Source organism: Coptis chinensis, chromosome 1, assembly GCF_015680905.1.
Source record: "Coptis chinensis isolate HL-2020 chromosome 1, ASM1568090v1, whole genome shotgun sequence".
Taxonomy (NCBI): Eukaryota; Viridiplantae; Streptophyta; class Magnoliopsida; order Ranunculales; family Ranunculaceae; genus Coptis; species Coptis chinensis.
Window position 1 is genome coordinate 34154172 of NC_141456.1, and position 27833 is coordinate 34182004.

The 27833-nt window shown below is 35.4% G+C and overlaps 1 protein-coding gene across 1 annotated transcript; it reads right to left on the minus strand.

Annotated features, from left to right (window-relative positions):
* Positions 1-6303: 6303 nt before the first annotated feature.
* LOC147523613 (protein FAR1-RELATED SEQUENCE 5-like) lies at positions 6304-20217 on the minus strand. Its single transcript, XM_086571643.1, has 2 exons — positions 20127-20217; positions 6304-6758 (listed from the first exon to the last, which is right to left on the minus strand). Exons 1-2 carry the CDS (start codon positions 20215-20217, stop codon positions 6304-6306), a joined length of 546 nt encoding a protein of 181 aa, XP_086427769.1.
* Positions 20218-27833: the final 7616 nt, after the last annotated feature.

Genomic DNA, 27833 nt, shown 5'->3' on the forward strand with positions numbered 1-27833 from the left:
TGAATTGCAGGTGATGTGAATTGTATGAATTTTGTATGGCGCTAGAATCAATTTTTTTTTATCCAACAAAAGACATTTGCCATGGCCATAAAATGTGGCGAAATTTTAGATACACTCCACAAAAGACATTTGCCACGGCCTAAACCTGTTGCCAAATTATAGATCCCAGCCCACAAAAGACATTGGGCACGGGTCGTGTGAGGAATGGCTACGGTTTAGTGCTGTGGCAAAAGGGGACATTGACCATGGCCCTTGTAACGGTTTATATCCATGGCCAAAAATGAAGTTGTACCCACGGTCATGAGCTATGGCTAAAGGTCTTTTGCCATAGCTCATGACCGTGGCTAATACTCGGTATTCTTGTAGTGATGAGTTTGATACACTTTACCTTTAAGCCAACACTTTGTCTTAGGGTATGATATTTACGTCCATGCATAAAAGATTAATAGATCCTACCCTCCTACAAAACAGAGTTAGACATCACAATAAAATGATTTATCTCAGCCAGTCAAATTTCCATTCATAATCAAACCTCATTTAAGACATTTAAGTCTAATTGATACAACCTGGTTCGTCACACATATTCGGGGAATACCACTTATCATAATACATATATCAAGGGTAGTCATTCACATGCCATCATTATGTCATAAAGTTTTTGCGTGCATAACCATAGATCTCAGACTATCACAAGTCATTAATATTTTTGTAATAACATATCAAGTTATAGCCATTTCACAATCACATAAAAGATCACAAGCATTCATTAATATTATTTACAGTCACACTTTACATCCATAACATCACACAAATTAACATACTTTTAGTTCATTCAATTCCACAATGTATTTTGTTTATTAATCACTTATTTACTGACCTCACCTTTAGTTCCTACTCTACGATTTGCACTCACACATTTGCCAAATCACACATACTCATGTGCCTCTCTCACACCGAGTACCACTATAAGACATATGTCCCAAGCGGGGATATCGCCTCCAGGAACATATTTACATCTTGCAAACTCGTAACTTGTGAGTCACATGCAACCATCTCTGGGCTTTCCATTCGCATAATCACAACCTCTTATGGGCATTCAATATCTCAGGTCATTCATGGCACATTCAATGAATATCTTGGGTCATTCCTGCCATATTCAAGGAATACCCATCATACACTAACAGGTCATTCATGGCACATTCAATGAATACCTTGGGTCATTCCCACCACATTCAAGGAATACCCATCATAACACTAACATGTCATTCATGGTATATTCAATGAATACCTTGGGTCATTCCCGCCACATTCAAGAAATACCCATCATAACACTAACAGGTCATTCATGACACATTCAATGAATACCTTCCTATCACATGACATCTCAACTCATAATATATCATTACCAAATCCTGAGGCATGGAGAGTTCTAAAGGTATGGTCGACTCGTTGAAAATATTATTCTCAGCTCACTTATAATTGTACTAGCATTAATCATACACAACAATTGATCACACGTTCATAAAGTTATTTTCATGCATCAATGCAAATCAATCACACATTTAAATATTATTGAACGCAACACGAATAGTCATCAATCAAATATAATTAAAACAACCACAATCACGTACACAATTAAATACTAACATTATACACATATAGTTATCACAAAAACTAATATATACTATATAATATAATGGCTACACCTGTACATAAGGTTGCCTATGTATCCAATCTTTCAAGATTAGAATCAAACCTTACGTAGCTCTTATTAGCCACATAGTCAGAATCAAAGTCCATCAGTGCCAATATATATTATTGCATAATACACCACGCCAAATCTTTATTAGATAATGACAAACATGTTTATACAAGTTTCGACAACTAAAATAGATCCACATAAAAACACTTAAATGATAAGGGACCCAGCCTACACAAAGTTAAGAACCGACCCCTATAACTAGACCAAGCCTAACTAGAACAGATTCGGCCAAAAAACAAACTCTAACCAAAGCCCATCTAAATTAATATCATCCGGTCCACTTAAAATAAAAAGGACCCAACCCACAAAAATAATAGAAACCAGCCCAACAACTCAAGGCCCAAAACCATAAACTAAACTTAAGCCCAAAAATTTATAACTTAAAACAAACTCAAGCCCACAAGTTATATTTCTTAAAAACAACTCAAGCCCACAAGTTCTATTTCGGCCCAAGCCCAACTAAAATAAATTAAAGCTCTGGAGCACTAGATCGTAGTCTCCTTCTTCTTCCTCAAACAGCTCACACCACCACCAAACCAGCAAACCCTAAGCACTAATCCACCGACCGCCACCACCAATCGGCCCAAAAATCATTCAAAATTGGTTAGGGTGAAAAACCCAATAACGTTAATTAATCAAAAATACTAAATCATCAACTGAAAAACCCTCCCAAAAAAAACATATCTAAACTTATACGTTTACACTTCTAAGTCAGTCACTAGCCAACGGTTTACCATAGACCAAATGTATATATATATATAGCCCCGCTCATAGACGGACATCCATAAAATGGACTTGATGTAAATATTGAAATATCGCGATATATACTCTCAACAAACTTTAGTGCGTGGTCCCTCAAAACCGCTCATATATACTCTTTTTTCTAATTAAAATTCATGTCACTCAATATTTTGTAGATAGAATTTGGAATATGATTCTTCTTTCACTTGTATGACTACCAATATTTATGAAACAAGGCTGCAAATTCGCGTGAAGAAAAGAAGAGTCAATCAATTGGGGTATTGCTTATGGTGCTACTCATGGGATCTGTACAGCTCGAAATGGGTTCAGCGTAGCAACGGTTTTTGCAATCGGTGTTGGGGTTCTTGCTGACTGAAACATGATCAAAGTGTATACTTTTTCTTAAAGGAAGTAATTCACTTTTCCATTGATATGATACCCAGATAGGGACACTGTATACAATGTACATATAAAGAAAACAATTGGAGTAGATTATCTGAGAAAGGGAACACCTAAACTTCGACACCGTACTACTTGCGTGCATTTGCTATTTTGTTTTTGCATTTTTTCCTTGAAGTTCCTGCATAAGAGAACCTTGCACCCATTGGGTTCAGAACAAAGTCGGGAATGTAGTTCCAAGAGTTGCCACATTCTCTTGGAATGGATGCATCCCAGGGACTCTCAACTTGCAACCAACAAAGTGATTACATGCTGCAAAGTTGGTATGGCCAGACTCTCAACTGGCATCACTAGGAGTTGTTTCTATGGAGACAGTTGGTAGCCCGTTTGCCCCTGCAATGATGTATGAAGCAATTGGCCTGTAGGAAAGACGTGTGGTTCGCCCTCTTCTCAGTCATCGGTTGGGATCGATAGTTGGTGTAGCGAATGCAGCGAGGATTTATCAAAGTTCTGTAAAGGCTTCAAACTTGGTGACAGACTCTTGCGGCCATGAATGGTGAATGTGTCTGCGGAACCAAGTCCAAGACGAGCAAAGTGTATTTGTGACTGGGAAGTGGGAGAGCGTATTTGTTTTGCTACCATATGGTTATTAATTTTATTTGTTTTGTTGAATATACCAAACTGTTACTTTGGAATCTGGATACTAGCACCTCTGTATTAACAAATTAACTTGGTACATTGTTGCAAGGTACATATATTAGTGCATACTTGCTTCTGCAGGTTGATGGTATTAAGACTCTAAGAGAGCCTTCATGTGTACGCTACAAGCAACCATTTTTAGTAATGATGGCTAGAATGAAGTTTCTGTTAAACTTTGGAAGAAGTATAAGTTTGAAGTTCATATATAACAGTAACCCATAAACAAGTTCATAACCTATGTTAGAAGTTCAAAAATAAGAACCTGCTAAGGTTTGGAAGAATTTGTTAGAAGTTCAAATTACATCCAGCAATAACCCATTAATCCTGAAAAACCTGGCGCCATATGATAAGTGGCATGCACATGCACAACCAATGAATCTGGAACAAGTTTGGAAATTCATAAACAAGATCACACTTCTATAGAAATTGTCATTGTTCACCAGAAAATGTAAGCACCAGATACCAAGTCTGACACAGGAAAAAAACTCTCGTCAACTATATATATGCTTACAATACCTCTATTTGATCTAACTAGAGCTAACTAATTGTAGGAAATCATAAAAACTTAAGCATTAGATAGCTTGTTTCTTCAAATTGCAGTAACCTTTGAAATGCAACCTTTAGAATCCAATTATGTGGAACTCTCTTTAATCAAGCGACATTCCTACAACAAAAACATATGAATATTCAAAGCTTTGAAAATACAATAAACATACATACAAATAAATAATTAAAAATGCATATTTTACCCGAAGATGAACAAGAATCATCATTTGTGGTATAGTCCGAAGTTGTGTCCTCGTTGTACAAGGAAGATTTTTCACTGCAAGTCAATTAACATAAGAAGGGAATATGTGAATACTCTAATAGGAATAAAAATAAAGAAAGAAAAATTTGTGTTTCTTACCCCTTCTTTAGCTCTCCTAGACAATTCTTCTTAATCTCTGGACAATTCCTTTTATCGTGTGACACTCCAACCTTGTTACTTCCATTCCACCGTCTCCTTTTATATTTTTTCGCCTTTTTGAGTGCTTTCTCTTTCTCACCTTTAAGCCTTTTTCCACATCCTTTTTCTTTTGTTGACTCGGTTCACGATAATTACTTTCCAAATTAGAACTCTTTGCTCCAAAAACTCCTACACTTGTATCACAACCAAATGCTTGACTACCTTTCTCATGCGGTGATGCTGCATTTGTACCACAACCAACCAATTTACTAATTTTTTCAAGTGCATCACTTAAAGCATCAGTAAACATTTTAGTTGCTTCTTCACTTCCAAGGGCTTTATCAACTACAAGTGTTGACATTTGAATCAATTCATTCCACTTTATGAGGAATAATTTATTAGCTTGAATCTCCATTCCGCTATCATCAATGACTACCCCTGACTTTGCAGTTTTACACCATCTCTTCAAAATGTATTGATTCAGCAACTTATCAAAATCATACATCTTGTTCAAATAAGCCAAAATATGCCTACAAGGGACCCCCAAGCTCTCAAACTTTTTGCAAGTGCATGAAGCAAAATCTAGATCTTTTTGATAAGAAATATCCCACACTCTAGACTTTTCGGCCCCCATTTTTCTATGAACCTTATAAATGCAACACTTCTCATTCTCACTAACAAGCACAAATCTATAATTCAAGCTCTCCCATAACTCATCTTGAAATTTTTAAAAAAAACTCATGTGTATAAACATCAACCTTGTGTACCAAAAAGCTATGGGGCATTTTCATTTTTGGTTTCTCAATCATATCTTTGTTATCTGTCATTAATTCTTCATGACGTTGGGGCACAAGTCCCCTACCAAATTGAACCATAAAATATACCAAAGAATTTTCATTTGAAACATACGTTTTGAAGAATGAATGAGCACTTTCTGCTCGTTGACTCATTGTGATTCACATGTGTAGGCACCCATTGTGATCGGATTTCATACATCGACTCCAGCCATTTGTTCTCATGTAAACCACTCCTTTGAAGAATATCATTCCACTTCAAGTCAAACTCATCTTTCATCAGTATGTGCCAACTGCAGTACTTGTTGACAAAGTACCCAAAGCTTCAGTATGTAAAACAAATAAAAAAAATAATGTGTGCAAATTAATTATAAAATAATAATAATAAGAAGAAAAAACCTGTGAAAAGTGGTTGGAAGAGTTTGAGAAATGGCTTTTGTCATTGCTAGATCTTGATCTGTAATAATAATCTTTGGAGGATCACCTGGCATAGCTTCTAAAAATTGGTTGAACAACCAAACAAATGATTCTGTGGTCTCATCACATAAAAATGAACAAGCAAAAACAACTGTCTGACCATGATTATTAACCCCAAATAGCGGTGCAAGAATCAATCCATACCTATTAGTGTTGTACGTAGTATCAAAGATAACCACATCACCATAAAATGTGTATCCTCGTCTTGAGGTCGCATCAGCCCAAAAACATCGAGTAATTCTCTGGTCATCGTCTGTCTCAATTTTAAAAGTGAAATAAGGATCCCTCCCTTGTTCCAATTTTAAAAACTCGTGAAACATTTTTCCACCATGACCTTTCATCTCTTTACACTTGTCCCTTTCCTGGTTATTTAAATTTTTCTGTGTAAAACCAATATTTTCTATCCCTCCGAATTGAACTCCAAGAAGACTGAATTGTTGATGTTGTGGTATGTTTACCGTGCCAAGTTGCTACATTAAACATTTTTAGGCACAAGAAACACCACGGTGAGATCTTAGAAGATGTACTCTACGCGGGATCGACAACAGGTGAGAATGCCCTTCATCGAATAAAGTAACAACAAATGTACCAGAGTTTGATTTCACCACAACAACTATTGCTTTACAATCTTCTTTTATATTTCCCCGACACCTTTTCGTATCAACGTCTGCTACTTCTGAACTTTGTCCTTGTTTGTAACACACATATTCCTTTCTTACACATTCACCATCTTTCTTCCTATTAGACCAACTACGAACACTGAATCCATCGACTTTGGCATATGTATTGTAGAAACTATAGACATCATCAAGTGAGTCAAACTCTTGTCCTTTTCTAGGTTTGGCATCATTTGATACTTGGGGATTGTAAACCTGATTAGGCTTCCCACGTACACTCTCACTCTCAATTACAAAATCATCATCTTCCATCTCAATGTAACCTGAAAAAAGAAAAGAAAATAAGAAGGTATATCAAACACAAGTTCAAATTAAAATAATATATATATATATATATATATATATATATATATATATAATTATGATACCTGCTGATAGTATGTATAAATAAATACAATACTAGTAACACTTCAAAAAGATTAGAATTATACGACACGAAATATAGTAGGAATGAAATTACTAGGGAATAACCAACTCAACTGAATGAACGAGAAATTGGAATTAGCCTGTAAAAACTTCATTTTTGTAGGTAAAGGTACAATCGTCACATGGGAAGTTGCACTCTAAAATCTATGTACCCTAGCCTATGGATATTCTTATTTTGTACATTGAGGAGGTGGAAAAGATTATACAGACTTTCCATCATCTAAGTATTCATATATTTGAGAAAACATATCTAATACGACATTCCACACTATTTAGTACTAATTAGTTTATGGCAATGTAATATCTGATCCTTTTAAGTTAGTTTCCAGTGCATATAAAGAAGCCACATCACATATATGATTCAAAGAAGAGAGCAATGAAAAGAAGACAAAAGAATCCATGCAATGTCATTGTATTGCCATGTATGATGTATTACATTTTGGCGTATGATGTTTTTACACAAGCTATAATTTCCTTTTGGAAGAGATGGGTTAGTAGAGTAACTATTCTTTTGGGATGTCATGGTCCTAAAGACCGAACACATATAATTGTGTGAGCAAGCAGTCCTCAAGAAAAACAAATGTAAAAGATGTATTTACCACTAAAGCAAGCATAAACAAGCATGAACAGTTGGTTTCTTTGAAGTCACAACAATGGATATTGATGTTAGGAAAAAAAAAAACATTAAACTTACGTGTAATCGAGATTTGCAAAGCTTGTGTAAAGCCGGCTGCGTTTTTTGTTTAGACTTATAAGATGAGAAAGAGAGAAAAGAGAAACCCTTTGATAGAGAAAGAGAGTACCAGGAGGGAGAGAGTCACGGTAATATTGAGAGAGAATAGGAGAGAGAGAGTCACGAATGAAGATATGGGAGAGAGAATAGGAGAGAGGGATTTCGTGAAATTTCACTTTTTAGTTAAGTCCGTTTTACGGATGTCCGTCTATGAGCGGTACGTATCACAACTGTATCAAAAGGTATATATATATTCCCATGAAAATGTATCAAAAGGTCTTAACCTTAACATCAGTATCACAACTCCACATTTCTCACATGTACAGGTACGTTAGATACTTCAAGACAAAGGAAGTGGAATATAACCACTTCACACAATGCAATAAATTTCATACATAATACTATGGGGAATATCTAACCATACCAATGAAACAAATAGATAAAAATGACAGTATATTCTGCATGACTATGAGTAGATTTTCATCTCTTTGATCCAGTAGATTTTCATCTCTTTGATCCAAACAAAATAACTTAAACCATTAACTAACTAATAAAATCAGTTGATAATCCATTAATATTTAAAACAAATAAAAGTTAGACTACTCACCCAAAGATAACCGGCGAACTCGAAAACTAACGGTAAGGTGTTGTCTTCTTCCGCTTCTCTCTCTCTCTCTGTTTTTCTCTTGTATTTCAAAAACCAAAAAAAAAAAAAAAAAATTACTAACAAAGAGGGAGGATTCGGTTGTAACCAAACCCCTCTAACTCTCCCACATTTTTATTTTATTTTATATTTATATTTATCTTTATCTTTTTATTATATTTATATTTTATTATTATTATTATTACCTTTTAAACCCTAATAAATAGGGAAAAATATAAAGAAAATAAATAGGGTGTTATACGCTCGGTGTCATTGAGCTTTATTTTGATATGAACCTTGTTAAACCATGAGCTGTGTTTCTATTTTAGTGAAAATCTTATATTACTCTCCATTTACTAATTAGGATTGTGTTGGGACAATTTAAGTATTACCTCAATCGCCTACAAAAAATGAGAAAAACAATAATAACACCGAACCGAATTCTTTTGTTCTTGGGTTGAGTCGTGGACTAGGTCGCTCTCTTTAAGACGTTCCACGGCTCTGCCCTCTCTTGTGCAAGCAGTGATAGTCACGGTATCCCTAGGATAAAACAGCCCAAAATTCCCCTGTCTCGATCCTTCTTGCACGGAGGAGAAAGGATTGGTAAACTATTACACTTCGATCTCTTGCTCAAAAACAATATTTTAAAGAGGAAAAACCGAAAAATACAAAACTCCATTGTTGTATTCCCCCTACCTTCTTCAACGAGTTAATCCTCTTTTTATAACCCATCAAAGAAATCAATTATGAAATCATTTTCCAATCACCATTAAGAGAATAATTTATTTTTCACAATAAATTACCTCCAACGGCTATATAACGACTAGTAGATTTATCACAAATAAATCTTCCAACAGATATATAACGGCTAGTTTTACTAGTAAACAAAATCAGTTAGATTTCTCAAGAATTAAAATATTTAAAATATATTTTCCAAGAAACAAATATTTTTAATTATATTTAAAAACACCAACAATCCCCAACTTTTTAAAATATATTAAAAACATTATCCCCCACTTACATTTAAAAAACCAAAACTCTTTAGAGCAAGAGATATATAGATGTGCGTAAGTAAAGGTATCTTTCGATTTGAACCTATACTTAGTGAATGTGTTTTCATGGTATAAGAGTAAAGAGACTTTAATTAGTCTTAAACCCTAACCCTTGGATATACAACGAATGCACAACACACACAACTCTACTAGTGTAAAGTCCTAAAGCTAGCACATTACGGCCATGCACTTATATCCCAGTTTAACAAAGGCTCTAGAAAACTTGCCCAAATCTTTCATTGGAAGCAGTCTCACTTCCACCTTCGTAAAGGTGAGACTATCAAGAGTACTCCTGTAACTAAGTACTCCACTCAAACTAGAGGTATAGTCTTCATTAAGAGTTAAATAACTCAACCTAATCTAGTTACAAGAAATCTTATCATGCTCTATCTTTAGGGATGGACTAGGAGTAAAACTCCTATAATAATACATGACTCTGTCCCTATCACTATGTGGCTCGTTTTTCCCTCTCAACCTATTTCTTGGGATCTCTAGTCTATAGGTTGGGTATCCACCACAAGTGACTCATTTCTCATGGGCTTTAGTCACATCCCTTTATAGGTGTTCCAACACCTATTCTCTAGCTTATCCTTTCGTCAAAGGACTAGCCAAATGCTCATTAACCTGTTGACATGTTGAGAAAGTGGGATTGGGTTTTGTTGTTCATCTTAAATCCTTTGTTTAGAGGAATGGTTTGATAGTTGGAAAAATCTCTTTCTAAACTCTTTAAACTTTCTTTAGTCTTGTTCTTGAAGTTTTAATGGTGGAAACACTAGTTCTTTATCTAGAATAGGTTAAACTCTTGAATAAACTATTGATTTGATTGCAAAATATGTATGGAAATGGTTTTTATGGATATCTTGCTCACAAAGTTATACTCATTTGAACTTGTGAAATGAGTATGACTAGTGTTTTTGGGATTGAATCAAAGATTAGAGAAGTAATGAAAACTTGTATTGAAGAGAAGATTGAAAACTAGTATTGAAGATAATAAGAACTTGATTTAATCACTAAAGCTTGAAGAACATAAAAATGGAAAATAAGTAAATAACAAATTACACTATTAATTTAAAACATATTATCTACTCCTAATAACCAATGATTAGTTCTAGGGTAATGTTCTTTCTCTACTAGCTACTTTGGTTTATATAGGACACCAATTGCATAATTGCCCTTTTTCTAGAAATAACCTTGAGGATAAGATAAAGTTTTGTGGGCTTTTGACTTTAGCCCATATAATTGAATTTTTGATTTAGCTTTAAGTCCTTGAGCCATAGCTTTTAGTCTTGAGTCTTTGGGTCTTCAGGTTTTAGTCCTGAGTCCTTGAGAGTTGACTTTGACTTTTTGGCATTTTTGCTTCTAAGCTGGAATTTTCCCAAGCAGCGTTAATAGCAATCCTTTTTGCGCTAAAATGCACGTATTAGGAATATATGTCCTAAATGGCCTGTATCCTGCAAAATATAGCAAAAGCTATAAGTTGTCTGTTCGTTAAGCATAAGAAGAGCATATTTGAAGCATTGTAAAGGTAATAAAATGCATATTTGGGGACTGATCAACTACCCCAAAACAGCATTTTGCTTGTCCTCAAGCAAAGATGAGAGAAAAAACTAAGATCACAAATGTGTGATTTATTATACTAGTCTAGTTTCGCGGAGTGCGATTGCATTGACCATATGCAACAAGGCCTTAAACCACTAGGAATTCCCTAGTGGACGAGCTTAAGCCTCGTGAGAGTTTTCCATAGAAGGTACTCACAAACTTTCTCTATTTAGTACAAAGAGTCTTGTTTCCTTGCTTATTCTCAGAGGTCTATACATCTCATTAGTGGGGGAATAAAGAAAAGCTCCTTTGAACTTAGAATAATATATACACAGTAATTTAATCATCTAAAGATAAACATGCAAAATATGAATGGTGAAATACAAAAGTAGAGTCGTTTTTAAAACTTTTGGAGAGCGTCCTTAAGGTGGGTTCTCACAGGGGTGTGTTGCAATCACAACTTTTTGATAGATTCACTTAAGTTTCGTTTTCTCAAGTGCAGAGGACACTTATATTCCTCACATTACACGAGTGACGTCCAAAGAAATCGCGGTCGATTAATCACAATATCTACTTACTATCACACCATCCTATTCTAGTTGAGCTAGAGGTATTTTATTAGGAGTTACGGGGCTAAGGTAGTGGTTTAGAAATAAAGGGAAGGGAAGACAAACTCTGATAAGTTGAGAAATTGGGTCTTCAGGATATTTGTAACTAGAGATGAACCTCGTTTTGGTTTTTTGCTTTTGCTTTCGAATTTGTGATTTATTCTTTATCCCTTTGGCTTTGTGTCTCCATATGATTTTGATTTTTGGGAGTTCTAACTTTGCTTTTGTTTCTTTTGAAATCGACTTCTTTTGATTTTGAACTTTTGGGAGATTTTGATTTTTGAATCTTTTATTTCTTTTCTTTTCAAAGCTTCTAACTATTCTGTTTTTGTATAAAGCATTCTCTTCTCTTTTTACTGTTCATCTAATTCTTAGCTCGTTAGCTGGGTACACTTTTTATTATGTGTGTAGTAACGGTTCAAGGATTGATAACGAAGAAATAAAAAGGCTTTTAGAAATTGGTGAAGGCTCAAAGGGGGATAACTAGAGAAAAACTATCTTTTTGGGTTTTAACATTTATTTGGCTATATCGATAAAAAAAGGACCTAAATTCTCTCCTAGGACATGGCGTGGTGATCAAGCAAGTGGATGTGTTATCTCTCTATCCGGACATCCTTTGTGTCATCACTCAATAATCATTCAGATGAGACTTTTGGCTAGATTCTCACATGATATGGAACTTAACTGTTATAACCTAGCTTGGTCTCGGAAACTTATTGCTATATACAATCAAATGCTGATGCATGTCATTTATGAAAAGATGCATAAACTATTGTATGTATATTAGTCTGAGTTTGAAGAACAAATCTTTACTCTATTGTTATAATGAGATTTCTAAACCATTTATTCATCATAGAAAAAGGAAAACAAGGCTTTTAATACTAAATAGAAAAATATTTTTGGTCTTTTCAAAATATTTTAAGAAAGAAAGAAATATAGAAATATACTTAATATATATAATATAAGAATTGCTATATAATAAATGCCTAGTTTTTGCAGAATATTACTATACCACCCCCAAATAGAAATATGATTTGTTCTCAAAATATGAAGAAAAGGAAAGAGATTACCATAAGAACATGTGCAAAATGGCAGTAACATGTACTATGTTCTTCATGATGGGGATATACCACCCCCAAACAAGTTTGGAGCGTGGTTTGATAAATATAGAACAAGATGTACATGAGTTAACTATATTAGGAATTTACGTAATTATTCTATTATGAAATTTGGTGGGGTTTTTTTTTTTTTTTAAGTGGAAATTTTATTGATACTGATAAGGATTTTTACAAATAATTAGGACAAGCGTGCAACAAGCTGCGCCTCAAGTCCTTTCTAAATAACAAATCCTATTATTCTAAAAACAAACTCGTTAGAACCAGCTATCATAACATTACTGTCCATGACTTTCTGAAGTCTCTTGAGAAGCTCAACAAACTGTTGTTCCAAGAAACCGAAAGTGTCGAAACTAAACGGAATGAAACAATGCTGGTTAGCCGTGCAAGCTTCCTCATGCTTCTCCATCTTCCCTGTCGCTGCTCTCTTAGCTTCTTCTCCCACCTCAAAAACTCCATTCCCAAGCCCTACCAATGGAGAGGCTCCAGTTACATCAACACATGCATGTCTCCCCTCAGACCAACTGTATATCAACACATCCGCAGGCCAAAGTGTAGATCTTCCCTCATTCGGATCAGTGAGAAAGTTCACAGGAGCCTCCTTCTTCACTTGTACCCCAGCCTTCCAAAATGCATCACATAAAATATCTCTAACATGATCATGTTGGTATTTGAAACCTGGAAAATGCCTACAATGTGCTGCATGATCCCTGAAAGCATTTAGTCTATTTTTTTTTTTTTTTTTTTTTTTTTTATTTTTCTCAAAAGGAATCTCTAACCATATAGAGGGTTTTCTACGAGAAGATAAAACCATACGTTTATCCAGTATCATTTTGGTTACTCTGGGGCGTAAGATTTTAATTTTTATATCCTCAAATTTTTGAAAAACTATGGAGAGATGTTATAAAAATAACTCGAACAAAAGTTGTAATTTTTCTAAAGCTAAGTTTGAAAAACAAACCATACAGGTGATCTTAGGCAACTTTCATGTGGGCTCTTATTGAACCCAATCCAGTTAGACTGTGGCTTCAGTTATGTGTGTTGGGGGATTTACTATGCAAGACTTAAGATGTTTCGTACGAATATCATGGTGATATGGGCAACTCTTAGTAATACATAATTGATCCTCAAACCACCCTTAGAAGAATGGAGATTGTGTACTTCTAAGGGTTGGTGTATGTGGAATCCATTGCCCGTTTTTGAAAATCACATGACTAGTGTTGTATCGAGAATCCTCTATTATAAGCACATGAAAAACAAGAACTTTTATGAAAGGGTGAGAGATTTCTTTTTGGTTTTTTGGGTTTTTGTTCCTAAATTACTTAAAACAATAACAGAAAAAAATAAATAAAAAAATAAAATAACTGATAAGTTTAAGTTTAATAGTGTAAAAACAGTAGTTAAAATAGTACTAAAATCATGTTATCAATCAATATATTATACTCTCTAAACATGTGTTGAAGAGGAGAGTAGTCGTGTTCGAACCACTCTTGCTTGTACGTATTTAACACGAATCTAAACTAATTAAACTAATCACTAATGAGAGAGTAATATTTTAGGCTATGAAAACAGTCAACTAAGATATCAAAACAGTGAATTAAACTATGAGAAAAATAATAGAGAAAGTAATGAATCCACCTAATGATTAGTTTCATGCAAGTTACGAATTATTCATTGAAAAGAGATCGTCTTTAGGTTTTCACGCAATGATCAAACCTAAAGCCTCAAACTTTATCATCCTTACCAACAACTTACATCTCTATAGTCATTAGTACTAGCATGTAGGATTATTATTACAACCAAATCTCTCGACTTAATCATAACAATCCATAGTTTAATTTACTATATGTTTATTTTGGAAATCATATAATAAACTAAGCCCATTGAAAAACATACACAATTAAATAATTCTACTTAACAATCTATTCCTCATTAGGTTTTATAATCACTCCCTCTAATGGGGGATTAGCCTAATATCATTAGATTAATTAAACTAAGACAAGAAGAAGAAGACAAAATAATGTAAAGATAATAATTGAAATTAACTAAATAATAGAGTAAAAACATAATGTAAATAAGAATTGAATAAATACTAAGCTTTTATTGATGGGGAATTAATGGAGGCTACACTATAAACTAATTAATTAACTAATCCTAAACTAAATTAAAGAGGGAGAAAGAGAGAGAGAGAGAACCCTAATTACAACTAAACTAAAAAGGAGAGTAGCCAAGTTTTGTTTAGCCTTTAACCTTCTTTATATAGGAGAGAGTTAGTGGTTACATTTTTATGCATGGGCAAAAAGGGAGACTTTGGGCCTCTAAAGTGAGCCCAAAGCCCATTAGGTTAAGTCTAAAAGGGCCAATTATGTTAGAAATTACTTTAGTACCATTTTCATCCACTTTTATAGTTTTGATTGGGGAAAATCCAGGTCCATTGGAAAGCTTATTCCGAGCCGGTCGTTTTGACATAAAGTAGGCCAATTCCAAGGCCCGAGTCTAAAGATATGCCCATTTGAAGTTATGTTAACTTTTATTTTCTTTTTCTACCCAAATTAACTTTGACTTCCAAGCTTTGACTAGGCTTGAAAATGCTTTTTCTTCTTGATTCTTGGGATTTAAACATATAATTCTTCTAGCAATCATTTTGACTCATTTTCCACGTAAAATGACATCTTTAAACACATAAACAATTTCAAAACCTGAAATACACAAAAATACGTAAACAATACTAACTCTTATTTATTATAAACATAATTGGCCTAAATGTAATACTATTAAGGAGTTTAAACTACACTTTTGGGTGCTTATCACATCACCCCCAAACAGTATTTTTCTTGTCCTCAAGCAAAGATGAGTGGCAAAAAATGTGGTCCTAACTAATCTCGTTTCGCAGAGTGCGATTGCATTGGCCATATAGAATAAGGCCTTAAACCACTAGGAATTCCCTAGTGGACGAGTTATAGCCTCAAGAGAATTTTCTATAGAAGATACTCACAAACTTCATTTATACTACAATGACTAAGAAATAAAAGCAATTGCATGTCCTCTTATTTATCTCAGAATCTATACATCTCACTAGCATTTAAACAAGGATCATCAATTTAACTCCAAAATTAATACATGTATAATAATCAAATCATCTTAAGATAAACAACTATACAATGAACTATGCTATGAAATGAAATAGTAGGTCCGTATCTGAAACTTTTGGGTAGCGTGCCTAAGTAGGTTCTCACAAGGAATGTGTCAAGACACATAATACTCTGATTTTTCCACTCAAGTTTGCTAACTCCAGTGTGTAGTGGGCACACATTTCCTCATAATCTCAATGACAATCCAAGGAAGCCGAGGTCGATCAAACACATCTACCACTTACTATCATACCAACCTATTTCTGATTGAGCTAAATGTCTTTATTAGGTGATACAGGGATGAGGTGATGCTTTTAAGAAGAAACGGAATGGATATTCAAAAAGATAAGTCTGAGAAAATAGGGTTTTCATATTATGTAACTAGATAAAACCTTGTTCTTACTTTGCTTCGACACTTTGTTTCCATTTTCAGCCCTTTTATTTTGGCTTTTGAATCATTTGATTCTGTTTTTTAGAGTTCTAAGTTTTTATTTTATTTTTATTTTTATTTTTCTTTTCTTTGGATGGAAAATTTCTTTTAATTCCTTTTTCTACTTCTTTTTCTTTGGAAGCAACTAACTAATTTTTATTTACACAGGTTTTTCTCTTCTCTTTTATCCACTCATTCTATTTCTCAGACTTATCCAGATAGGTAGGCTGATTTTATTTATTTATTTATTATTTTGTTTTATTAGGTAAAGGATTTGTGGTTTGTGAAAATGTTAATGAAAATGCTCAGTGTGGTGACTAGCGGAAAATATACTTAGGTTAAAATTTCTGGCTATATCGATCCAAAAAGGGCATAAATTCTCGCTTAGGATATGGTATGGTGATCAAACAAGTGGATGTGTGATTTTTCTACTTTGAATTTACTTCTCCTTTGTGTCATCACTAAGATATTTCATTCTTATGAGGCTTTTAGCTATATGCTCACAAGATATGTATTAAGTACTTTAACCTAGGTCTCAAAAAAATACTGCCAAGTACAATTATAGATGCTCATGCAAGATGTTCATGAAAAGATGCAATGACTATTACCTACATATTAATCTAAGTTTTAAAAATTAAATCCTAATTCAAGTGCTACGTGAGATTTCTAAACTAATATCATCATGGAGAAGGGAATAATACCATTATCACTAAGTGCATAGTATAAACAATTTTATGATTTTGATAATTTTCTAATTTTTATACGACAATTAATATATAATATACAACCTAATATGTGCTTAAACATTTACAACGTGTTTCTATATCACCTACCCCCAAACATAATCATGCTTTGTCCCCAAAGTATGGAATGAAAATAAAGGATAGAGAGTATCATAGAAACATGCTTATAAAAGGGAACACTTGAAAAAGAAGGTTAATCTATACTAATATAAAGAAATAAAAACATACGCAACTCCTATATGAGTTCCTCCCTTTATGGGGATAACAACATGAAATAATAAATAGCACTTGGGACATAAGCGGACTCTAACAAAAATAAAATAATACCATACGTTCACAATTCAAGCATGAGCATATCGTGGCTCCTATAGGATTAACTTTTGAAATTCCGTGAAATAGGTAAATTCAACGAAATTAAGGTACCTAATTACATTATGCATTCCAATTAAATCAACAAGGTCCACAGGTTCTATATTTCCATATTTATACATGCAATTTTAATACATGAACATACAATGTGCTAAAATTGAATATACCACCCCCAAACAATTTGAGAGAAATGGGTTCATGAAATAATTTAATAACACATTTAAATTACTTAACTAACTAACCTACACTTTACTGGAGTAAATATGACAAGCAAAAGGGTGGCAAAAAGTTTTGAAATGAAATACAAAAATATACCACCCCCAAAAAAAATTGAAAACACTTTTTAAGTTTGAAAATTTTTGTTTGGCCTATACTCCAGAAAGGTTGTATTTTACAAAAACTTGGGTCTTTTAAAGTAAGATTTCCTAGACTTACTAATACATGTTTATGTTTTAATTTTTTAATTTTTATATGTTTGATTTTTGGAAAAACAAAATTACAAAGAAAAAATGAAAATGAAACTCATTGTGTATTCCCATAATATAAGATTGGAATAGAGTACACCGAAGAATACTATGAGTCTTTTATAGTAAGATACTCGAAACTTTATCTAATATATATTAACATGCAGTTTACTATATATCAACAATCTAAAGAGTTGTGAGTCTTTCCATAAATAATTATTATAGAAAGCACCTCCAAACAGAATGAAGCACCATGATTTTCTACGACGTGGCTTAGCGGAATGAGAGTGAGATCTGATGGACCTATAACGTAACCGAGCATGTACTATCTTCTTTTTCCTCCAACAAAATTAAATGGTGGCTAAGTGAATGATCGTGAGAAAATAGATGGTTGTAGAAGATATGTGGGATATGGATAAGTTTTAGAAGGAAGAAATGGAAAAAATGAAAATGTGCCAGGTGGCTTGTCCTTAGGTATTACTTCTTCACCAGATAGGTTTAGAAGGTCATGAAGCATAGGAGAAACAAGAAGGTTAAATTAAGAGGGGAGTAGGCAAGTTTTGTTTAGTCTTAACCCTCTTTATATAGGAGAGAGTTAGGTTTACAATTTCGTGCATAGGCTTTGGAGCTGTGTTTTGGGCAACTAAATTAAACCCAAAACCTAATTAATTAAGTCCAAAAAGGGTTTCTCTGCAGGAATTCACTATAACACCACTTTTCGTCCACTTTTACTGCTATATATATATCTCGCCCTATGCTCATTTAGAATATTTATATATAATTTATGTATATGAATGTTTTTGAAGTTTGATTCCTTGTTCGCATGGCTTGTTAGTGCTCACTCTAGCAAGTGATAGTCTAGGCCATTGGTGCTTCAATGGCTTATTATGAGGAGTGAGTTATATGTACCCTTCTAGGTATATCTATTTGTTTTTATCATTTTTATGTGCATACACATATGAAATACAAAAATATAGGCCTTAATTATTGGGGTTAAACCAATATCAATCGATCCCTACTACACAGATAACTCGTACTAGAACCAACAACAATCACCAGACAACAATCTAAATATCAACTACAACCTAGCTAACATGCCCAACTCACTAAACAACTATTAACAACAGATAATAATGTAAGGAGAAGAACAAGCATACCACAACACAAAGATATACCGTGGTTCGGCCAATGGTGCCTACTTCCACAAGAGCTAATCCTTTTATAAAGTGGGAAGGAAGATTACAATCACTCCTTTCAGTCTCTCACCTTACTAGATTACTCTTCTCTCTTTACAGGGTTGTTTCTCTGTAAAGGTTATCTCTCAATCTTGATTGCTTTCAAGATTGGGTTTTCTCTCTCTTGTGTTGCCTTGGTTTGTGTTTTAGGTTTTGCCAAAAACCCCAACATAAATTGCAAACTCGTGGTTTCATAAAAATAGAATTCTGCCGAAAATAGGCATTGGCGCAGGCACGCCTTGAGCAAGGCCAATGTCGAGCGCGCACGCACCCTAAAAACACTATAAGTTGTCCACGGCATAGGTGCGTGCGCGCCTTAAGCAAGACCAGATTGAACGTGCGCGTGCTCAACCTTATTCACGTAGACTGAACTTCTTTTCCTCCTCATGTGAGGGATAACTTTAACAATCTCTCCCTCCCGAACAGTGAGGTAGGCTACCTCCATGCAATTTCCAAATCAACAAGATGAGTTTGCTACCATTCCAACGGTAGCACAACAAACATCAAACTTACCTTTTGGTAAGACTTTGGTCATTATATCCGACCCGTTCTTTTCGGTATGGATCTTCTCGATACACAAATGCTTGTCTTCGAGTACTTCTCTAATCCAATGATAACGCACATGTATATGCTTGGATCTAGAATGAAAACTCAGATTTTTGCTTAAATAGATGGCACTCTAACTATCACATAGAACTACAAACTATTTCTGCTTTAGCCCTAGCTCATTGAAGAACCTCTTCATCCATAGCATCTCTTTGCAACAGTCAGTGGCTGTAATATACTCAGCTTCTGTAGTAGATAGGGCAACACACTTTTGAAACTTAGATTGCCAAGAAACTGCTCCCCCTGTAAAAGTAACCATATAACTAGAGGTGGACTTCATCGAGTCAACATCACCTGCCATGTTTGCATCAATGTAGCCTTCAAGTAAGGGCTTACTTCCACCAAGACACAAACACGATTTGGAAGTGCCCTTGAGATATCTCAATATCCACTTAACACCTTCCCAATGCTCCTTACCCGGATTTGACAGAAATCGGCTTACAACACCAACAGCGAAAGCAATATCTGGTCTTGTACACACCATTGCATACATTAAGCTGTCCACTGCGGGTGCATAAGAAATCTTTTCCATCTAACTCTGCTCATGATCACTACCCTTTGGACATATCTCTTTGGTCATGCAGAACTGGCCACCAAACGGATAACTGACTGGCTTTGCTTGATCCATTTTGAATCTCTTCAACAACTTCTCAATGTAGTTTTCTTGAGAAAGCCACAACTTCCCACTCTTTCTGTCACGAGTGATCTGCATCCCAAGTATCTGCTTTGCTTGGCCCAAATCCTTCATCTCAAAGGACTTACTTAAGTCTTTCTTTAGCTTGGATATCTTGTTGATGTTTGGGCCAACTATCAACATATCATCCACATACAACAAGAGCACTATGAAATCTCCATCTGAAAATTTCTGAACAAACACACAATGATCGAAAAGCAGACTTCTTGTATCCTTGCTTCGCCATAAAGGAATCAAACTTTATGTACCACTGTCTCGGTACTTGTTTCAACCCATACAAGCTCTTTATCAACTTGTATACTAGGTGCTCCTTGCCTTTGACCTCAAACCCTCCGGCTAGTCCATGTAGACATCTTCTTCAAGGTCTCCATGAAGAAAAGATGTCTTAGCATCTAGCTGCTCAACCTCCAGGTTCATACTTGCGGTCATACCCAATACCACCCGGATAGAAGTCATCTTCACTACAGGAGATAAAATCTCATCAAAGTCAATTCCTTTCCTTTGACCGAATCCCTTCACAACAAGGTGAGCTTTATGCCTTGGGTGTGGATTATTCTCCTCATGCTTGACTTTGTAGATCCACTTATTCTTGAGAATTTTTCTTCCTTCCGGTTTCTCAACTAACTCATAAGTGTGATTCTTATGCAAAGAATTCATCTCATCATGCATGGCCTTCAACCACTTCTCTTTGTCTGTATCTTCAAGAGCCTCTTGATAGTACATAGGTTCTCCACCATCCAATAGTAGAACATACGTATATGGTGGATACCTGGTTGAAGTTTGTCTCTCTCTATCTGACCTCCTTGCCCTATCTGCTGGTGCCTCAGGAGGATGCACTTCTGCTTGCTCTGGTGGTGGTTCATGCACTTCATCTGCATCTTCTATATCGATAGGTTCTATCCCATCATGAGCAATAAGATTCTCATCATGAGCTTCAAACTCATGGTTCTCTATACTCTCAATGCCTTCTGCACGTTCCACAGTAGGAAGAACTTCTGGTTCTAAATCAACAAGATCATTAGTGAAAGCTTGTAGCTTTTCACCTTCCTTGAAATCTGCTATGGTTTGGTCTTCCAAGAACACAACATCTCAACTTCGAATTACCTTCTTGTTATTTAGATCGTAGAGTTTGTAGCCAAACTTCTCATCCCCATAACCCAGAAAAATGCACTACTTGGCTTTGTCATCAAGCTTGGATCTCTCATCCTTCGAAATATGCACAAATACCCTGCACCCAAATACCCTCAAGTATCTATAATCAACATCTCTGCCTGACCATACTCTCTCTGGATAGTTACTATTCAGAGGCTTCGACGGCAATAGGTTGATCACATGCACGGCTGTACGCATTGCTTCTACCCAGTAGATTCTAGGTAGCTTAGAGTGAGACAACATGCATCTCATCCTCTCTACAATGGTACGATTCATCATCTCGGCTATTCCATTATGTTGCGGTGTCTTAGGAATGGTCTGCTCATGGCAAATCCGACGACTCTTGCAATACCCTTCAAACGATCATATGTACTCACCCCCATTATCTGAGCGAATACACTTCAAAGGCTTCCCTGTCTTTCTTTCCACCATGCTATGGAAGTCTTGAACATGCCAAGTACTTCATCCTTGGTCTTCAGACTATATGCCCATATTTTTCTTGACGCATCATTAATAAGGGTCAAGAAGTACAAAGCTCCCCCGTGGGACTTTACTTTCATAGGATCATATAAGTCAATGTGAACTAGCTCAAGGACATTGTCCTTTCTGTGAGTCGGGAATCTTTGGAAGGACACCCTGTGTTGCTTTCCTACCAAACAATGAGTACATCTATTTAAATGTGTACCTTTGATGTCTGGCAATGCCTTTTGCTTGGCAAGAACTTCCATCCCTTTTAGCCCATATGACCGCGGTCTTTTTGTGCCACGGAGGAAGCTTCTTCTTCCTCGCAGATTTATACGCTTTACACAAACTAGCCTGAGTTTTGTAAAGAGAGCAAGTTTTCTTCCCTCTGGCTATTAGAATGGAACTTCTACTCAATTTCCATACCCCGTTACCAAACAAGTTTACAAAGCCAACATCATCTAACTTCCCAGCCGAAATTAGGTTTAGCCGAATGTCAGGGACATATCTTACATCCTTGAGTGTCAATGTGTAACTGACATTGGTTTCTACATGAACATCACCAATGCCTATAATCTTCAAGACTCCAGTGTTACCCATCTTTACTTCACCAAATTCACCACAGTTGTAGATAGTGAAGAATCCCCTGTGCGGTGTGATGTGATAGGATGCTCCTATATCTATCACTGACTTTGTATCCTGGCATGAGGTACTAAGATAGCACACACCACATTCTGACATAATTCCCACTAGATCATTGACTAGTGCGGTAGTATCTCTGCATGTGTTTCCGTCCTCTGCACTATGTCTTCATGTACACAGTTATTCTTCTTATCCCTCTTTAGTGTTCTACACTCATATCTGAAGTGACCCTTGGTGGCACAATAGTAACATTGTCTCTCTGCCTTAGGAGTTCTAGTTTCACCCCTAGATTTACTTCTATCATCACCTCTAGAATGAAATGGTTTTCTGCTTCTACCTTTCCCCCATTTCTCTGTGACAAGGATCTTTGAGTAAGAGGAGCTGCTTCTTGGACTCCTTCTAGTATCCTCATTCAACAAAGACGCAGTAGCCATCTCCATGGAAATGATTCCATCCTTAGCTGATCTGTGTAGAGAAACTGCTAACGTCTCCCAACTTTTGGGTAGAGAGTCTAATAGAAACAAGCCTCAACTTCGTCTTCCATATTAATCTTCATCAAATGTAACTGATTGATGATATTATGTACTTCATTAAGGTGCTCAGACATTGAAGAACATTCTTGGTATTTCGTGTTGGCAAACTTCTTAACAAGCAGCACTTTGTTTCCGCCCGAATTCCTCTCATAGAGGTCTTTGAGTTTCTTCCACAAGCCAAAAGTTGTAGTCTCTTGGGATACATGGTGAAAGACACTGTCATCAATCCACTGTAGAATACACCCAATTGCTTTTTTGTCAAGTTTGCTCCACTCAGCCGAAAGAATCTTTTCCAGTTTTTCTCCTCCATTTTCAATGGGTTGTGCCAAGTCCTTGCAATATAGCAAGTCTTTCATCTTGGCTTTCCAAATGGTGTAGTTCTTCCTATTCAGACTCGTCAATGCGAGTGTGCACGAAATGGTCCATCTCTACAAGTTATTTTCAACTCAAACCTCCTCTTAGGAATTTGTTCAAACACCTTCTGGGTTAGGTTTGGATAATACCCTAGGTTAATCTAACCAAGGCTCTGAACCACTTGTTTGGTGTTTCGACCAAATATGATCAAAACACTAAGTGTTGATGAAAGAGACGAAGAACGTAGAAAAGTAATTAGAAAAATGATGGTGATCGGGAGAATGATAAGACTGTACCTTGCGGTTGCCTACGTACCCAAATTATCAATGGGATCAAGTCTCAAGAACGTAGTTCTGAATGAAAAATAGTTTGGTATTTATATAGGTAGAGTAGAGAATCCTTGTAGCTCAAGTATTCTTATAGCTTGAGTCATTGTGATAGAATATAACTCTCAACTGATAATTATCTCTTTGATAAGAAATGAATCTGGACATAAATCAATGTACATTAGTGGCAAACCATGTGGCTAAGGTTCACCTTAGACACATGAGTTAATGAGCCCGCATTGATCCATGGTACTTGTAAATTGGGCTTTAGTCCCGTCGATTAAACGAATAAAGTGGAGATTCCTACCAATGGACGTTAAGCCCGCGCGTGGGTGGGGTCGAACATCACCCCTCTTTTGGCATGCTAACAAAGTTCATATGGCAAAGAAGAAAAAAAAAATGAGCGGAATATAGAACGAAGTGTCGTGCGAAAAGAAATAATTGGAAAATTGACTATCGAAAAAAATTCGTGAATTATCGGGAACGAAATAATGTCAAACTAACGTATACGGGACGCAATGTAGTTAAATAAAAGATGGCCGAAAATGCACAGAAAAAAATAAAATATGCACAGAAATAAAATTGCAAAAAAAATTCAATTGGCGAAAATTGTACCGAACGCGTCACGTAATAATACGAAATTTGAATTCGACGATGCGTGCCAATGGAATAGCGATACTTGGATTATACCGTTGAAAATTAAACGTAGGGGCAGTTTAATAATAATAGTAATAAAAGGAAGTTAAATACGAATTGGATTCAAAAGTGAAGATTTTAGGGACTAAAACTGGATGCCAACTTCGGATTAGATAAGAATTCGGATTAGATAAGAGTTCAACCAGCAATGGAAAACTAGATCGAAGAAATATTATATAAACAGTGGCTAAGCTCTATAAACTGCGAAGACGTTTATGCATAGACAACGAAATGGTTAGTATAAGTGGTGAAGCCGATGCATGTAGGGTAATCTTTTTTCTCTTGTTCGTATTTGCCTCTTCTCAAAACGATAAGCGTTATTTAATCAAAACGATAGGCATTATTTACAGTAGCTTGGCAAGATACAAATGAACCAAGAATTAATGGCTGTCATCTATTCAGAATATCACAAGATCACTATTTTAGGCGTTAAAAATACTCAAAGGTTTAACATAATTCATAATGGTCATACCATATTTGTTTTCGCTAAAGAACTCATACTATACTAAATATATACAACAAATCTGAATAAGCATGGTGCACATGACTATGACTTCATTGGTCGGCATGAACATGGGGTTACTTGGGTTTTATACCTCATCGACAATTATCACATCGAGATAGAGAGAAAAACAGGCTAATTTTGGCTATCTTTTTTTCTCACTTTGACCTTCTCTCTTCAATAACTTCCAATATTCAAGCTTTATCTTTCAAGAACGAATCTAAAGCAAGAAAGAGATGAGATCTTTAGAAGATGAATTGTATCCATCTAGTGGAGCTGTTTTATCTGTTTTATATGTATTTTTCCTTATATGGCGTATATATTGTTTACTCTTAGCTAATGTCTATGTGTTGCGTGACTTTCCAATTCTTTCTATTAGAGATTGACACTTAATACGATGTAAAGTTCATCTAGCTCTTTAGGATATTTAGATTAGCACTCTTAGCTAATGTCACTTGTTCAAGTTTGGCTTTTCAGTTTGTTACTTCGCATGATCATCGCTTTCAGATAACTATAGTCATGTTCAAGGCAGCACTAGAATAACAATAGTCACTCACTTGCTCTTTCTTTGCACTGAACAGGAAGATGGTGAGCACTAGATAACTGACGAAAAGTTTTTTTTTTTTTTTTCACAGGAAGAAACGACTGTATTACACGGACGAAAGATAATCAAGAATAGTAAGAATCGATGACGATTGTAGACTTGGTGAGGTGGAAAAAAAAGTGACAGATATATAAGCTTAATACACGAGGGTCGCTACCGGTCACTTAAAGAACTACGGAAAATACTAGTACTCGAGAGATTTGAGATGGACGAAGTGTATGCATTTGAAACGAAAGTCGAAGAAGATGAAGTAGTAACGGCTTAATCACAATTAAGTTGCGGGAGTGCAATTCCATTAAACAAAGAAATTGCGCAATTATTGAGTTATTTTGGGCTGCCAAAGAAGACGGAGAAAAGTTCGGAGAATATGACAAAACAGTGGCAAAAAAATTCGACAACATGAAACAGGTATGTCAGTATTTTTTTCCATTTAGCTTCAAATTTTGGTTAAGTCTGAAAGACTAAAAAAAGATTTGTATTTTCTTCGCAGGTTGAAATGGCGGAATTACGAGCAAAAGATATTGACGAAAAATTTCGAACGGAATGATCACAATGCCGTTGAGAAATAAATAAATAAGCTGAATAAAGTTTTAAACACAAAGTTAACGTAAAAGCAAAATTTTTGCGCATTGCAGAAACGACGGTTATGCGAGCCTCGAAAAGTTTCGCTTAGAAAGTTCGGCTTAATGCCTTAGAAAAAATAATGAAGCTGTCAAAAAATTTCACTTGGTAAATTTCTCGTAAAAAGATCGATAGAATGCCTTAGAAAAAATAATGACGCTGATGAAAATTTTCGATCGAAAATTTTTTCGTAGAAAGATCGGCATAATTCCTTAGAAAAAAGAATGACTGTGGAAAATAGTTAACCGAAAGTGCTAAGCGAAGCGAATGCAGATTACGAAGAAGAAAATGAAGATTTAATCGAACAACCATAAGAAAATTGACAGAGACAATTGATTAGGTAATTGTGTGAATGTAATACCATAGAGCTAAAACTTCTTTTGATGAAAAATAAAAATAAAGTATGTTTTGACAATTGAATATAGTTGCGATGTCTGATAACATACATGTGTAAAACTGACAATGTTGTTGATTTATATAGATGACACGAAATAGAATGAAACGCCCCCAATACTAACTTTAAGCTTGTAAAATTAGATTGATCGAAAAACGCCGACGCTAACCCAATTTAAACGAAACGGGTAATCTTCATCGATGTTGACATAAGCGAGAAAAACCACTAGCGAAATGCGTAAAAGATTCAACTTAGACTGCCGAAATTAAACGTGGTAATTTCATCAGATTTTGTCGGAGCAATAGTAACGACTAAGCGAGCGTAAAAGCTTTCAAACTTAGACTGACGAAGCTAAACGCGGTAACTTCGTCAGATTTTGTCGTAGCGATAGTAACGACTAAGCCGAAAATAAAAGCGTTCAAACTTAGGATCGACGGCTAAACGCGGTAACTTCGTCGATTATGTTGTAGCGATAGTAACGAACTAAGCGGAAATAAAAAGCGTTCAACTTAGATCGACGAAATTAAACATAGTAATTTCGCCGATTTTGTTTTGTCAAAAGCGATAGTAACAAACTAAGCTTGAAGCGTAAAAGCGTTCAAACTTAGATCGACGGCTAAACGCGTAACCGTCGCCGATTTTGTCGTAATGATAATAACGACTAAGCGAGCATAAAAGCGCTCAACTTAAACCGACTAAATTAAACGTGGTAAGACTTTGTTGTAGCGATAGTAATGACTAAGTGAGCCAAAAAAAGCTCAACTTAGGACCGATGAAATTAAACGTGGTAATTTCGTCGATTTGTCGGAGCGATAACTAATTCGACTAAATGCTAAAAGCCGCTCAACTTTTTAGACCGACAAAATTAAACGCGTGGTAATTTTGCTAGATTTTTGTTGTAGCGATAGTAACTACTAATTAAGCGAAATAAAAAGCGCTCAACTTAGACCGATGAAATTAAACGCGGGTAATTTCGCCGATTTTGTTGTAGTGATAGTAACGAACGACTAAATGGCGTAAAAGCGTTCAACTTAAACCGACAAAATTAAACGCGGATTTTGCTAGATTTTGTTGTAGTGATAGTAACGACTAAGCCGGCGTAAAAGCGTTCAACTTAGGACTCCATGAAATTAAATGTGGTAATTTCGCCGATTTTGTCGAGCGATTATAAGGTTAAGCTAGAACCAAAATCATACCATTTAAACCGGTGAAAGAAAACGCTTTTTATTGATTACCGAAGTCTTGAAAAATGCAAAGATAATAA